General features: G+C 31.6%; 2 protein-coding genes across 4 annotated transcripts in view; one reads left to right on the top strand and one right to left on the bottom strand.

Moving 5' to 3' along the window:
• Nucleotides 1-312: 312 nt before the first annotated feature.
• LOC134712131 (AP-4 complex subunit mu-1-like) lies at nt 313-17,391 on the bottom strand. Of its 2 annotated transcripts, none has more exons than XM_063573309.1 (13): nt 17,273-17,391; nt 13,963-14,045; nt 12,489-12,595; nt 11,491-11,587; nt 10,867-10,980; nt 10,057-10,131; nt 8,696-8,761; nt 8,053-8,173; nt 7,517-7,623; nt 6,319-6,410; nt 4,803-4,901; nt 1,161-1,275; nt 313-538 (listed from the first exon to the last, which is right to left on the bottom strand). In XM_063573309.1, the coding sequence occupies exons 1-13, from the start codon at nt 17,331-17,333 to the stop codon at nt 338-340; spliced, it is 1,338 nt and encodes a 445-aa protein (XP_063429379.1). In that variant the 5' UTR covers nt 17,334-17,391; the 3' UTR covers nt 313-337. The 2 variants fall into 2 exon arrangements, with proteins under 2 accessions (XP_063429379.1, XP_063429380.1); XM_063573310.1 differs by lacking the exon at nt 17,273-17,391 and adding an exon at nt 14,767-16,169.
• LOC134712130 (RAC serine/threonine-protein kinase-like) overlaps nt 17,335-17,506 on the top strand; it is a 49,357-nt gene continuing 49,185 nt past the window's right edge. For both annotated transcript variants that reach the window (XM_063573307.1, XM_063573306.1), the window contains exon 1: nt 17,335-17,461. The gene's annotated coding sequence lies outside the window, so the exon portion shown is untranslated. The remainder of the gene's footprint in view (nt 17,462-17,506) is intronic.

The following is a 17,506-nucleotide window of genomic DNA, read 5'->3' as shown; positions in this document are numbered from 1 at the left end:
ATTAGCCAATTACTTTCATTTGATTCCTAGCTTTTATTTTCAACCATGGTGGCCATACTGATTGTATGATCAGATGCATTTTTAAATGGATTTTAACTAGACACTCAGATTGATCAGGCAGAAGTTTTGTTCCAATTGGCCAAGAAATTTAAAGGACGAATTAAAATGGAAGATAGACAGAAGACAATGGCTGATAAGTGATGGGAAAAGGTTACACTGGCTTTAAGGACCAGGTGAGCTCATAAAATGACTGAAGCAGAGTATGTAATGCAGTTTTAAATAAAAACTACAATTGCAAAAAATAAAAAGACACATTGTTTGATAATTTATTGCAAATTCAAGGCCATAATTTAATAACATAAGAATCACTAACAGTTATTAGTCTTGTCCATTTGTTTAAGTTTATTTTTTTTCCTATTTCCTGAACTTTGAGACCTTTTATTTGAAGTCCAGAACTTGTGTATCCAGATATCTCAAAATCCATTCTTATAGGACCTATATCATATTTCTTTATCTCTGAACTTGTACTATTTATCAACTGAAAAATAAGAAAAAAAACATTAAAAACATGCAGATACAATTGTACAGTCAACCAAAGTCATGTTACTAATCATTATCAAAAGAAAATGTACATTATGTACAAATATTGCACTGTAAAATAAAGGTGGAGTTAATGATACAAAATGGGTACAGTCCTATATAATGCAACATCATGTGAGTCAAGGACTCAAGGTTCTTAAATTCTGTAAATCATTTCAGGAGCAGCTACAAATTTGGATGGAAAGACATGAACAGACTCCCCTTTTTACTGTATTACACCCACTCCAAGAAATCAGGTTTTACAAAAAGCTGTACATATAAAAAAATGAATAAAATAAATATTTTTAGGTCCCTTTTGCCCCTTTCTTGTAAACAAGATAGGATGATAACTAGCTGTGGTATGGTAGCTCTCGGGTCCTTATGTTATATTTGACTATTTGCGGACCATAGAGTTATAATACATGCCATAATGTGTGCTTGCTTGTGTGTTAATAAACACATTCAAAGACACCAACAAGGATAGTAGTTATATCCCCATACCCATATATGAACACAAAAAACTGTTGTTTCCATTCTAAGTCTGTAACAATATACTAGTAATAAAGACAAATAAAACATACTCTAAAATTTGCTACATATTCTGCTCTGCCAGGAAATTTCTTGATGGTCCATACTATTTCATTATTTTCTGTTAATTCTGCTGTTTGATCTGGTTCATTTAATTGCTGAGACATTCTAAAATTAGAATTGTTTCATTAATGATAAAAAATTCATTTGAAATACCATCTAGAACTAACATGGTACCTATATGTAAAACATATATGGATAGGTTAAGCTAAGACTATTATATAATTGTCTTGTTTATTTTATATGTGGTATCAAATGATGTTTGTCACATCTATGATCGATTTATAATTAATGCATGTTGGATCAACTGAAAACACAAATTCAATGCAAAATTGCTTGAAACAGAGGTATAAATGTTGGCAGCACAGTCTTACTGTTTATTTGTGTACTGTTGGTATGCTGTCTCCTTATCATTTACCCCCATATCTATTTATTTTATAGAAAATTTGAGAACTTGTGAAATTTCAGTTTTAGGTGCATGAAGGATTTTATTGTATCTATACTGCTTGTTATAGAAATGCAATCAATTATGCAACTGTATAATAAATATCAATGGTCTATATAAAAAAGAATACTGTTCTGAAAGAAAAACTTTTGACCGTCTAAACCGAAAATTTAAAAGAAAATATCAAGCCAATGAACGCCATATACTTGAAAATAAACTGTGTGAAACCAATCAGCGTGATTTCTGGAAATCTATTGGTAAATTGGGTATTGCCAACGAGCGTAAACCGTGTATTCCAATGGCAATTGTTGATGAGAACGGTTCAGTTAATACAAACAGAAACGATGTTATGAATAAGTGGAAGACCGATTTTCATTCATTATTTAAGCGAAAAACCGGTGTCGAAACTGAACTTGATTCTGCGAACTTTAATATTGAAATTGATGTAACTACGCTTAATGCATCTATTTCCAGAACTGAGGTTCTCGATGCAGTCATACGTGCCAAATCACGGAAAGCTACAGGAATTGACGACATCCCGGCTGAAGTATTAAAGAATGACACAGCTATTGACTTATTACACCAAATTATTATGGGCTGTTTCAATCTCGGCAAAGTTCCAATTCAGTGGAAAAGTGGTATTATAAACCCGATTTTTAAACACGGATTCGATGACAATAGAAACCCGCTCAACTACAGGGGAATAACTTTGATTTCGGTGCCTTGTAAAATTTATTGTAACATTTTAAATTATCGTTTAAGTAAATGGCTTGAAGATAACAAAATTTTATGTGACGAACAAAATGGATTTCGACGAGGCAGAAGCTGTGAGGAGCATATACATTCGCTATACTCAATCATAAATGATCGTAAAATATCAAGAAAATCCACGTTTACATGTTTCGTTGACATGAAAAAAGCATTTGATACGGTTGAGCATAGCTTTTTATGGTATAAACTGCAACGTGCAGGAGTAAGGGGAAAGTTTTTATTCGCAATTCAGTCACTGTATGATGATGTTAATTGTACCGTTCGTGTTAATAATGACCTTACTCAGTGGTTCAACGTTGAAGCCGGAGTAAAACAGGGATGTATCCTTTCACCGACATTGTTTTCTCTTTACATAAATGACTTAGCGGACCGCATTAATGCGTTAAACTGTGGAGTGAAGGTTGATGATTTTCATTTGAGTATTTTATTATATGCGGACGATATCGCCTTAATCGCACCCGACGAAAATAGTTTACAACGAATGCTAGATGTCGTATCGGACTGGTGTGCTACATGGAAACTTTCAATTAACATTAACAAAACCAAAATCGTACATTTCCGAAATCAATCAATTGCAAGGTCAGATCGGATTTTCAATTGTTCAGGCAATAATATTGATTACTGTGAATCCTACAAATACTTAGGTGTCTGGATGGACGAGTACTTGACTTTTAAAAAACATGTAACGGAGTTATCAAAAGCGGCTAGTCGTGCCCTTGGAGCTTTAATGACAAAGGCGTCTATGTTAGGTGGAATGACATATAAAGTTTACACTAAACTGTATACATCAATGGTAGAGCCTGTTCTTCTCTATGGTAGTGGTATTTGGGGCACTAAAGCGTTTAGTGCCATATCGACAATTCAGAACCGGGCCTGTAAATTCTTTTTGTCCGTAGGAAAACGAACGTCTAATTTAGCATCACGCGGCGATATGGGCTGGACGTCGTGCTTTACAAAACAGCGAATTAACTTCTGTAGGCTTTTGTGTAGACTTTTACGCTCTGATCAACATAGAAACTGTACTAAAATACTTAAATGGACTTCTAGGTATAGAAAGGGTTGGGCTTTCCAAGTGCACAAAACTGTTGATTTGCTAAATGTGAGAGATCTTGTGTACGATTAATCTGTATCTACAAAAACTGTAATGCGTACAATTAGCGAAAAAATAATTGTATTAGATAACACGGAATGGAACGAGGAAGTCTTTAATGATCGACATAACTCACAGAACGGAAACAAATTACGAACTTATAGGCAATACAAACAAAGTGTGAAAACCGAACAATACGTCCGTTTGAACATTTTCAAAACTGAGCGACGTACAATGGCTCTGTTTCGCTCCGGTTCACTTCCACTTGCGTGTGAGACGGGAAGATACTCCAGGCCGCCTACACCCATTGAAGACCGAATATGTGTGCTTTGCGAAACCAACAGCATAGAAACAGAAAAACATTTTCTAATGGAATGCTCATTATATGACGATCTTCGATACAATTTGTTTAATGAATGCTCAAAACTTATTGAAAACTTTCAAGATTTTAATACAAACAGAAAATTTATTGAAATTATGAATTGTACCAATATCCAGTATTATTTTTGCAAATGTTTACATAAATTTTATTTACGTAGAAAACTATTTTTACAGTAATATTTTTCATTAATCAATTTTTAATGCAGTTATTTATAAGATTTTTACCCAATTTTATAGTATTTCATATTTCATAGTTAATACATATCTTTTTTTTTTTTTTTTTTTTTTTAAACTAAGAATTATTTATATTTTAAGCTACTTGTTCCATTTAGATAAAACTTTTATGTGATTACTTACAAGTTTAAATAGTATATTTTTGTATATATTTTGGTTTTAAGAATCAAGTGTCTCATAAGTCATTTTTTGGCTGGATATTGATTGTTGTATGTATGTATATGTATATTGTGTGAATGTCTTGTTTCAATCAATATGTGACACTATAATAAACAATTTTATTCATTATTCTCTATTCTCATAAGTTATTTAAAATAGACTTAAATCATATTCTCATAAGTTATTTAAAATGGACTTAAATCAGAAAAAGCCCATTGGATAATAATCAAGTGGAATTCATATCAAAACAGCAAATAAAATTTAAACAAATAAAACAAAAAATCAACTATCAGTACTGATCATTCATAATAAAATAATTTAACAATAAAGCCAACCTTCACAATCTTCAAAACTATTTTATTTATGACACAAGTGCTTGACATATCTCTGTACTACAGGTCACTCATTGACCATTGACCAGAATCAATACAATCTGTTTCTTGTTCAGTTTAAATCATGTTTTTGAAAATGCTTAGCTGGTAAGTGGTAATAAATCACATAGAGAAATCAGTCATTTGAGTGTAAAAGACACATAACATTAAATACACAACATACCTACTAACACATCTTGGTATTTTCAGTCTAATGATAACTTTGACAGCATTATAATTTGATGGTAGCTCATTTTTTAATCGTAGTGTGAGTATTTTGTCTCTGAAACAGAAAGACAACTTTAACACTTTTCATTTACTTATTTCATGTTTTATTAACAAACAAAATCATAACATCAAAAAAATGTGTGTGCCTTCCTTGGATGACATATGTGGCCTGCCTCTCCATATATAATAGGGTACAAGAAGAAATAAGGAAATATGTTTTGGTATGTTAACCCCTCAAAAACAAAGATTCATGTCGTTTAAGTGAAATACTGCAAATGTTGACTTTCAGCAAGCAGATCTAAAGAGATTGCAGATAACAGAGTGTGCCTTTGATGACAACAATGTAAGATAACAAAAATTATTCCTATGTATTGCTTCAGCTTTGGTGGTAAGATAAAAGCCAAGAATGTTTTTGTAAAGGTTAATAACAAGAGGCTGTCACAACGACAGCAAACCGGATTTATTAACATTTATTTGTGTCCTGAACCATTACTGATGAATGGTGAAAGTGAAAATCGTCAATATCAAATTTGACCTCCATTTTGTCATCAGTATCAACATATTAAAATTTGAAAAGCTTAGATTGAATGGTTCATGAGTAAATGCAACAACTTGAATGGAAACGCCATTTTACGATCTTTCAAGAACCATAACTCCTAAACGGTAAAAGTCAAAATCATTATTATTGAACTTGACCTCTATTTTGTCATCAGTAACAACATAAAAAAATTTCAAAAGCTTTGGTTGAATGGTTCATGAGAAAATGCACGGACATGACTGGAAACACCATTTTTCAATCTAACAAGAACCATAACTCCTGAACGGTAAAAGTCAAAATCGTCATTATTGAACTTGACCTCCATTTTGTCATCAGTAACAACATATTAAAATTTGGGAGGCTTTAGTAGAACAGTTCATGCGTAAATGCACGGACATGACTGAAAACTCCATTTTTCAATCTTTCAAGAACCATAACTCCTGAACGGTAAAAGTCAAAATCGTCATTATTGAACTTGACCTCCATTTTGTCATCAGTAACAACATATTAAAATTTTAAAAGCTTTGGTTGAATGGTTCACGAGTTAATGCACTGACAACATTTGATTGCCGCCCGCCCGACCGACCACCCGCCCGGCCGCCTGACCGACCGACTGGCTGCCCGCAGTACATCCCCAAATCAATAACCGACATTTTTGTCCCAAAAATCCGGTTAAAAATGAAATTATGTTCAAAATTCAAAAAAATGAAGACATTATATTTAATTCCCAATCAATATAACTCTTTTTCCATCTGATTTGGGGGGGGGGGGGGGGCTAAATTATTGAAAAATGAACTGCTGACTTTAAAAATATTTTTAAAAACAAATAAATAAAAGTTCTAATTTTACAGTAAATGACATAATTGCTAATTCTATATCCTTTACAGGTAATTTCTGACATCATAAAAACTCTAAATTACCTAATAATACATACCTACTATTTTCAGCATCATCTATAAAGGCTAGAACTCTGAATGGCACATTTAATGCTATTTCTCCACTGGTACTGTAAAGCATGGCTGAAAACTAAAAAAAACAACAGACCATGTAGATACACTTGTTATAATTTATGAATTAAGATTTACTCTCTATTAGATATTTTTCAATATAAATGATAAGTCGTTTTCACCAATATTTAGTCTTCCCCTCCCCAGTAAATATGAATGAAAGATGCTAACATTGACCTCTGATAAAGTCACATTGTGATCTTGCATCTATATAAAAGTAAGAAAATGAGGTATAATTGCCAATGAGACACCTCCACATCATAGCAAATTAGTGATGATTGATAAATGTACCAATTGAATGTAAATTGAAAAATGGAACCTATATACCGTATTTGGGTTTTAATCAGTCTAATCAACTGATTCTAGAGACTTATAAGTTTTTAAACAGAGTGAAGATAAATATAATGAAGAACAGATAAAGACAAAGCAAGTAAAAAGAAAATAATTGACCATCTTCTATAACCTAGTAGCTGAAGTACTGTAAATTGAGAAATTAATGCCTGCATTTATTATTGCAATTTCGTCATTTTAGACTTAAAAGCAATTTTAATTTTTACAATTTTGAGAAAGATCCTATTTACTTCATATAAAATATTTCGCATTGTGAGTTTAAATTATTGCATTTACATCATTGCCACAGTTTTCGCAATAATAAAAACCTCAAATTAATTTCTGAATTTACAGTAATCAAAGTTTTAGTCTACTTAATTACTGTAGATTCATTTATTTTCGTGGGTACCAATTTTTGTAGTTTGAACCAAACTAGAACTTTCGTGAACATTTAATTTTGTTGTTCTTTCAAAATCTGCTTACAAGTCTGTTGAAAATTTGTACTTCATTGAATATTGAAATTCGTGGTTAACCTGTACCCACAAAAAGTTATATCAAATGAAAAACAATGAATCCACAGTAAGACGTTTTTCAAATTCTAATGACACATACCTCACCCACAGGAGGTACCATAACAATTACTTTTGATTATTCAAATGCTAATGACACATACCTCACCCACAGGAGGAACCATAACAATTACTTTTGACGATTCAAATTCTAATGACACATACCCCACCCACAGGAGGAACCATAACAATTACTTTTGACGATTCAAATTCTAATGACACATACCTCACCCACAGGAGGAACCATGACAATTACTTTTGATGATTCAAATTCTTCTAATTTAACACATGGGTGGAAGTTACATTTATCTAGTTGCACATGGTCACCATAGCCTGTAAACATAAAACAATTTCAAATATACAGGTTGACTTGAGTATAGAAATATGGAAGTTTTTATCCTAAAATACCACACATGAGAAATGTTTGAATGTTACAGTTTTATGCAGGGATTAAGTATACAGTATTAAAGGTTGATTCAGAAATATTCATTTGCAAAAAGTTGACAAATAAAAATCTACTTAATTATCAATCAAAATTCTTATAAATGCTGTATTTGTTATCATATTCCTGTTTACACCAGACAAATGATTTTTAAAATTTTTTATCAGATCACATAAATAAAGTAACAGAAGAAGCACATTTAAATGGTTCAACAGTTCATCCATGTGCCATTTCAATTGCATCTATAGTACTGAAATCTTCCAAACTTTGAATTCAGTTCTTTACTTTATACAAGATGAAATAAAAGATGAACAAATTACCTTTACTTTTTCCTTCAAGAATATCCAAATCTTCATTTAATCCTATTTTAATTTGTGGAGTCCCATTAACAAAATTTTTCACAATCATTTCACCTGAAACTTCCAAAGTGGACGCAGTTCCCTTTAAAAAGTAAATGCTACATATATTAAGTAATTCTTATACTTAGAAAGTTGTTTTAAACTTTTTTTTATGAAGGTAGATCCATTAAAGATCTTAAGAAAAATGCTTAAAATCTATCAATAATGAACAAAAACAATTTTTCCAAAATGCATTTCTTCAATCATATTAAAAAAGTGCTTCAAGAGCGCATGATACATTTTAATTGTGCATTTAGAAATTGATGCAAGAATAATGTGAGTGGCATATAATCATATGTTGACCCGTTCCAACATTTATATAATGTTTCGTTCCAACACTTATAAAATGTTTCCACTAAATCAATCAAGGCAAACTAGAGTCATGGTCAATATGTAAAAAAAATACTAAAATCTGACAATCAAAGTCCCACTACTCTATATATCTAATTAAACTAAACATAGTTTCCTTTCATCCATCCCCACAAATAATTTTGACTTGGATGAAGAGTTGTCTCATTGGCACTCATACCACACCTTTTTTATTTCTACATTTGTATATACTTACATTAGCATTTATAACAGCAGTAAGCTTTTCAATGATGTCAATATATAATTCATTTTTAATAGAATCCTGAAAGGATAAAAGTTCATATAAATGCTTTAAAATAAAAAATGTATTATCTTTTTATATTTTTCATTAAAAACAGAAGTACTTTTGAAATGTGCTGCAAATGACTCAAAACTCATTCTAACTTGGGTGCTTTTCCCTTTTTTTATGCTCAATATACTTTTTTTACAATTAAAATTACACAGCAGTTTTTTTGTGTATTTTTAGATTGAGATGATCATTATGGTGATGCCTAACAGTCTGTGGCAAATATTACACACATCTAAGGACATGAACATGGTAATTTAAAACGTATAAGTATGCTTCATTGTCACCTTCCTCAAACAAACAAAACCACTCAGCCATCAAGAAAATGCTTTAATTCCAAAAGTTTCTAAGTCTCTGATTTGACCTGGTAAGTCATCAAACTACTTATAAAACCCAGCATGCATGGTCAACATGCTTCCACAAGATTCAGTTTGATGAATAACTCCATGTTAATTGTAGTAACAATCATGAATAAACTCATCATAGATACCAGGACTAAATTTAGTATATACGCAAGACGTGTGTTTCGTCTACAAAAGACTCATCTGTGACGCTCAAATCCAAAAAAGTTCCAAAATTTCTAAAAGTTTTAAAAAGTTATCTATGCTATGAATATGAATATGACATGGCATGAGCGTTTTCCCATTATACAGTGCTATAAAAGTAAACAATGTTTGAATAATTTGTATCGGCTAAATGACAATATATCATAAGTTTGACTAAATTGAAAAACATAACATGAACATAAAATAGGTTCATCATTTTATAAAGACAAAAGTGGGGTATAAGATACAGACACCATATAGATAAATATAGATTCTATCATTGCATCATGTGTGATATGATATCTTTGCACTCAAATCAGTTAAATTTTCAAATACAAAACGTGAGGCTCTATTAGCATTTTAAATATTTGAAAGTTAACTGTGTAGAGGATAAATATTGTATTCAATTGCATGCGATTTGGTCGTGGAATCTGTTTCTCTAACGATTTTTAGACAATATGCAGACGATCACAATTATTTTTTTCAAATGATCTGCAAAAAGATGTGTTCCTTCTATATGACATCATCAGACATGAGCGCCTTTTTTCATGCTGTCACAATAGGAATCTCAGAGGAAAGCAAGAAAATGTGTCCTCACATTGGAGTTTTGACCAAAAACATACGAAGATTCATAAACTGATTAAGTAAAAATAATCAACAGGCCAGGAAAATGATACATCAGGTAAGAATTGTAGAAATAAACTTATTCAGTCTCCTCTAATTTACCGTATCAGTTACAGGTGACATGACTACAGATCTAATGGAGGATGAACCAGGAGATACTTTTGTCTCTATTCCAAACTAAAAATACAAATTACATTAAATTAATATACAGCAAATCAATAAATGTTAACATTTATAATAAAAACACATATATACTGCACATTTGTAAAGTTTATTCTATTTGAAAGAAAAACGTTCTCAGCTCATAACAGTAGTTCTCTTTTGGAGTCATGATTTATTTTAAGAATCTCATAATAGAACATATGTACAGATTTTCAACATCTCCATCAATACTTCCTAAATAGTGTATCACAAAGAATTCAATAAACCACTTTGGGAGTACATCCGTCACCGGAAAAAACTCGTCAATTAGGTGCGCCTTTGTGACATCATTTACCAGATAGAGGGGGTTGCCTGTATCCCTGCACTATCAACGATCATCAAGCATCTAAGTGATTGTCATTGTGCAGGATAAACTAGAAATAATATTTGTTTCGTAGGTATTTAAGCACAATTCCCCAATGTCAGCAGTGCTGATTGTTTATTATGAGAATTTAGTTTGCCGAATAAATCATGCAATATGGTATTATAATTTTACAACCACTCGCTCAACATTGGAATGGAAGTGACGATGCCCCTAAACGCATGAATGATGTTCACTAAAACCAGAGTTTTTGACGGAAATGCATTGAACTTTAAAGTTGTCTATTGACATAATATTTAAGCAGGTATAGAACATGATGGCTTGGACAGTGTAAAGATATAACAATTCCTGCATCCAATACTTTTATTTTGTTTTAAATAAGGACTCACAACTCTGGAAGTAATATCACTAGTGACTTCTCTAGTCTGTTTAACCATAACAGGACGAGATTGAATATATGGCTGTAACTTCTCTGTTGAGGCTATTTGAACATAGCCAGAATCCTGAAAAATGAATTATTTTTTATTGGCTGTTTAAAATTGGTATTATTGCTATTTGTCTGGCTATTACAATAGACATTGAGAATAACTTCTACCAATCATAAAAAAAGAATGTCATTATTTTTTAAAGAGTTCATTCATATTTGGTAACTTTTAACAGCCATCTAGAAAATACTTTTCATGTGTTTGATCCAATGTTAATATTACAGCAATTTTAAGTCTTCGTTGAAAAAGGCTGAATGTCCTACACAAGTAATTACCTTTGAGAAGAAAAACAAACATAGTCAAACAATAGGTACTTATAACCAATTCCCTTAATACAGATCATCTGATATAAAACTGTCACAATCCCACCCTAAGACATTAACCTTTAACTTTAAATTGTTTATATAGTTATCTATCTCTTGCATAAACATTATTAAAAACAAATGATTCAAGAATATTGAATTATTTGAAGAATAAAACCTTCTGCGAAACAATCTTTTTTTAGTAATGTATATAAAAATCACTTACAGCAAATTCATTAAGTATTTCTAAGATCAGCAAATTGTTGGCTTGAACAGAATCCTCTGTAACTGTACCACAAAAATCTTTCAATATACTATAAAGTCTAAAAAATAAAAAAAAGAATAACATAAAGTATCTGTATATAAAGTTTTCTTAAACAATGCTTCTGTTGAACAATATTCTAGACCAAGGTAAAAAGATCAACCAATAGGGAACATGTGTACTAAGTTTCAAGTTGATAGGACTTCAGCTTCATCAAAAACTACCTTGACCAAAAACTTTAACCTGAAGTGGGACGAAAGGACAGACAGAAGAATGAACGGACGAACGAACAGACAAACGTACAGGACGCACAGACCAGAAAACATAATGCCCCTCTACTATCGTAGGTTGGGCATAAAAAGTTGTGTGTTCACATAACATTAGGAATATAATGTAACATGTCTATTAAGGAGGGCTATGTACATGTATTCAGTATTGTTAAACACCCAACATAGCAAACAGAGGGATAAAAAAGGGTGATTTTTATTGATTCTTATACAAATGTACATCTTGGATGTTCACCAATATTGCAATATGTCTGACTACAGTTTTCATCGTTGATGTTGATTGTTCTAACATTTTCATTATAGCACTAAATGTTCACAAGAAAAAAGGACTATAAGAATGAAAAAGTTAAAAATTTCAATATTTGTTTTTTTTGTAAGCCTTTTGTAAACAAAATATTAATCACTGCAATGATGGACCTACAGCAACCAATTTGAGTCTTTTCAATGATCAGTACTCCAAATCCAGAGAAGAATTTAGCGTGGGTGTGTCAGAGGGCAGGCCTGCTCCCCTTATGGAAGCTACATGTATGGTTAATGCATTGACTTTTTACATGTCCCACTCCAAACATTGCAAAGTTTGGCAGCTGCCCACCCCCTTTTTTTTAGTTCTGGATCCTCATCTAATAACCATGATAACTCTTTAAAAAGAAAATGTCTAATGTAGTATATACTGACCTGCATAAGATTTCAATAACCATAATAGGTGATATTTCATGTCCAGAGGTAGCAACAAAATACAGCCCTCCTCTTTTTATGTTGAAAAAGTAAGTTTCCTTTAATTTCTGAAAATAGACAAATGGTATTCAGAACATCTCCATTAAAAAAAACAAAAAAACAAGTGATATGTACATCATTATTATAATTGCATCATCTTTTCTATATTTCAGTTTAAATGTGGTATACATAATTATTGATCAATGCATGATGAATGTCAATAGTGATTAATACTATTGCAGTTTGCCTTTGGTGTTTTGAAACACTCAGTAATGCTTTAACATTAAATAAGTCATCAAGTCTACACTTCCATAATTAAAAGAATTTGTTTATCCCACATAAAAATGAGAAGATGTGGTATGAAAACTCTCCACCAGAGACCAAAAGACAAAAGGTTAACAACTACATTGTACTCATGCCTGGAAACATCATATTAACAGATTAGTCTTCCCAGCAGAATGGCCAACTAATTCTTAGGAAAGATTTCTATTTCCTTTGCAATTAAAGAATTGATCCAAGATTGACTGGTTCAACTGTTGTAACATTTTGTAAACTACTTAAAGTAACATGTTTTTCAATTGACATAAATGTCCTGTTGTAAGTCTGTATAATATTTTTTACGTGATGAAACAGAAACTGCTACTTTCTTTGTTTTCAAACTTAACAAGATTTTTACTTCAATATAAAAAAAAGAAGATGTGGTATGATTGCCAATGAGACAACCATCTGAAAGATACCAAAATGATACAGAAATTAACAACTATAGGTCACTGTATGGCCTTCAACATTGAGCAAAGCCATACTGCATAGTAAGCTATAAAAAGCCCTAAAATGACAATGTTCATTTCTAATCAGCTTGCAAATATTTTCAGTCCTTTTCTGAATCCCCAATCTTAAGCTTTTTGCATTATCAATAGCCTTTTCTAAGAAAAAAATACCTAAATAAAGCCAAACAAATGTTCCTTTAATTGAAATTCCTATTAATATATTTTCAATTCAGTGGTTGTCCTCAATTTTATCTTCAGGGAATTTGATACTGATGGTAGATGTTTGAAACCAAATCACCTTCATCAATGAGCAAAACCAATAACTTATTTATGTCAATGTATATATATTGAACAGCTAAAAATAGCCCCAGTATGACACATATAAAATATATATATATATATATATATATATTAAATATCCTCATTGGCTCAATCATTTCCATTTAGATGACAGAATTACTACAAAGCACTGTCCAAATTAATTTGTGCATCTCCTGTTTTTATTTTATATTTATATTTATCTGATAATATTTTGTCTTCACAAAACATGGACTTCACTGTACAATAATTTATCAATGTTGCCTTAATTGTGATTGGAAAAGCTGTACATTTTTCTGGGCATCTTAATTATAATAATAAACATATTAAAATAGATATAAAATACTTACAAAATGTGGTAACATATTTGTTCCAGGTTCCTTCAAAGTTTGTAAGAAAACATCCTTGCTTTTTAAGTCTGTATCTAATCTGACTGCAATTTTAAGGAAAGTAAGGTGTTTGTTTCTTAGTTTTACAGAAAATGAAAAGCACTGAGGATGCTTAAAATTATTTTATCAATGTAATAGATTCAATGATCATATAGATGATTGCAATGCACTAGAACAGATTTTCTAATTTATGTGTATAAATATATTATCTTCTTATTAAAGATATTATCATCATTATTATAGTAATAATAATCAGTACTGTAAAATCTATGGTGTGTTTTCATTGTTATAATGGTAGACCATGTAGCAGATATTCTAGTTTGTTTTAAAACATTAAAAGCTTGTTTTGAATAATTGCACATCTGTTTAGTCTTCATTCAGTTTCCCTATTTATCTAGTAAACATGACTTCTCATATTAAGTTTACCAAAAAATATAGAGTTTGAATATTCTTTTTAAGGGACAATATTTAAAAGGAAATGCATTTCCCCCTTTGTTTTGTCTTATTAGTATTTGCAGAATTTTTATGACTGGGATTTACTGCATGCCTCTTTTCAATATTGTTAGTGAGGATTTCCTAATCATTTGTATTTCATAACTCAAATTATTTTCTTTTTCAGGGATTTTATGTATTAAAATATCATATTCATAATTCTCAGAAACTTTCAGACAACTATTACAATTTTTTAACATCCTCAGATGCTAGCACTGACCTTTTACTCCTTTATCTTAAAACTTGAGGCTCTAAAGGGCCTGAATCTCTCACCTTGGTCTGTCTATGTCCATATCAAACATTAAAGGACACTCTCTAAAATTGTAGATGAGAATGACCATGATGACAACTATGTTGATCTCATATTTGTCATTTCTGATCTTTTAGTTTCTCTCTATGTTCTCAGTTTTTGCTCTAAATACAAAAGAGGGTAGAAAAAAATCATCATTCAAGGGCAATCACTCATTTGAAGAGTGACAGATTCTAACTACGGTATATATCAGCAAAAAAATGTGACTTTTTAGTTTTTAATAGATCTTGCCTTGATAATCATTTTTGTGATTAACAGATTTAGAGTGTTATTTTATCTATTATAATTTAAATCGTATAAGCCATAATGAAATTTACTTTGACCCTTTAACAAAAATATAAAAATTTCAAAAATTTTGAACCATCAGTTGTGATAACTTTCTTTGGTGCAAAAAAGGGAAGGGCTGGGCCAGGCCCCATGTTCATCATAATCCATCACTGTTGACTTTTTTGTCTGTCTTGTTTTATTTGGTATATTTATATATGTCTGTTTTAATGATGTGAGGCTTGCCTTTATGAATCACACTGAGACAGCGCAACGATTTGTATAGTCCAAATAATTATGACGTCTTGAGTTGAAGGACCCCCCATTATTATAATTTTATGCTTTGACGCCTTAATTTCAAGACATAACAATTATTGGACTAGGATTTGTATTTGTGTAGTAAGACTTATTCTTGACTCAGGGTTTCTTCGTACTATCGAGAATGCATTGTAACGTCACAATTTCCATTTAAAAAGCATGCATGTGACGTACGAAAACATATAATCAGACCATAGAGGGTCGTAAAGGGGGGTGCTTGCACGAAAAAAATGTGAAATAAGACATAATTTCACGTTGAATGTGAAATAATTTCTGTAATGAACGTTGCTTGAAAAATAAATACTTTTATGTGAACCTTTTGTGACTGAGTCACTGTCTTCTTGTATTTACTAACTCTTTGTTTTACTTGATATTCCCGATTTAGTATACACATATATGATATAATTGGTTTACGCCTTTTAAAAAAGTATTTCTTGACAATCCCTGCCAAGTGTTTGAATTTTATTTGAAAAATACCGAGCAGGCGAGCACGCAAAATAAGAGTTTGAAAATCATGATGCATGTAAAATTAAATAAGCAGAACATGTTGAAAGGGCACCTGTCTTGCACAACTAAACGTCAAATAAAAAAGTAACAAGAGGCTGTCACAATGACAGCACACCGGATTTATTAACATTTATTTGTGTCCTGGCAATATCACAAGAACCATTACTGATGATTAATGAAAGTGAAAATCGTCAATTTCAAATTTGACCTCCATTTTGTCATCAGTATCAACATATTAAAATTTGAAAAGCTTAGATTGAATGGTTCTTGAGTTAATGCAACATCGTGAATGGAAACACCATTTCATGATCTTTCAAACACCATAACTTCTGAACGGTTAAAGTCAAAATCGTCATTATTGAACTTGACCTCTATTTTGTCATCAGTAACAACATATTAAAATTTGAAAAGCTTTGGTTGAATGGTTCATGAGAAAATGCAGGGACATGACTGGAAACACCATTTTTCAATCTTTCAAGAACCATAACTCCTGAACGGTAAAGGTCAAAATTGTCATTATTGAACTGGACCTCCATTTAGTCATCAGTAACAACATATCAAAATTTGGGAAGCTTTGGTAGAACAGTTCATGCGTAAATGCACCGACACGACTGGAAACGCCATTTCATGATCTTTCAAGAACCATAACTACTGAACGGTAAAAGTCAAAATCATCATTATTGAACTTGACCTCCATTTTGTCACCAGTAACAATTATATTAAAATTTGGGAAGCTTATGTAGAACGGTTCATGCGTAAATGCATGGACATGACTGGAAACTCCATTTTTAAATCTTTCAAGAACCATTACTCCTGAAAGGTAAAAGTCAAAATCGCCATTATTGAACTTGACCTTCATTTAGTTGCCAGTAACAACATATTAAAATTTGAAAAGCTTTGGTTGAATGGTTCATGAGTTAATGCACAGACAACATTTGATTGCCACTCGCACGGCCGCGGAACATTCCCCAAATCAATAACCGACATTTTTGTCACAAAAATCCGGTTGAAAACATATTCAACGTGAAATAAAAAACGGCAATCACGTGGCACAAAAATAACCCTTTACCACCCTCACCATACTATACAAATCTTTGACAGAGCCTCATTTTTTTTTACCTGGTATTCAACGACGGTAATTTTGATTCCTGTAGTCTAATTTATATATCTACAAACTATTATTTTTTTAATTTTCAGGTCACTGCCAGAGACATGCTGCTCAATGTACATAAATGCATTTATTTTTACTTGGTGTTCCTTATAGGAAGGAGATACAGAGAAGCTTAGAAGAAGATTTTGGAAATTTCAATTTGATCAGTTTTGTTCTTCAATCTGACCCCTGTTCTTTTATGCAAGTATTCAATAGCAAGTTTAGGATACAGGATTTATATATCAGAACAGATTCCGTGCCTGACACAATGAATATTTCACTGAAATGCATTATGAATCCTACAAATGGCTAGCAGACACCTGTCATCCGGGCATATCTTTAATTCCCGTGTCAAGCGAGAAGAAACGAGACAACATTACTGATGTGAAATGCTGGAACTCTTTGCATTTTCTTGAAAGGTAATACTGAACATTTGCTATTCATATTCTCAAAAATATTTTACA

The sequence above is a fragment of the Mytilus trossulus genome, chromosome 3 (assembly GCF_036588685.1).
Source record: "Mytilus trossulus isolate FHL-02 chromosome 3, PNRI_Mtr1.1.1.hap1, whole genome shotgun sequence".
NCBI lineage: Eukaryota > Metazoa > Mollusca > Bivalvia > Mytilida > Mytilidae > Mytilus > Mytilus trossulus.
This window is presented reverse-complemented; position numbering and strand designations above follow the sequence as displayed.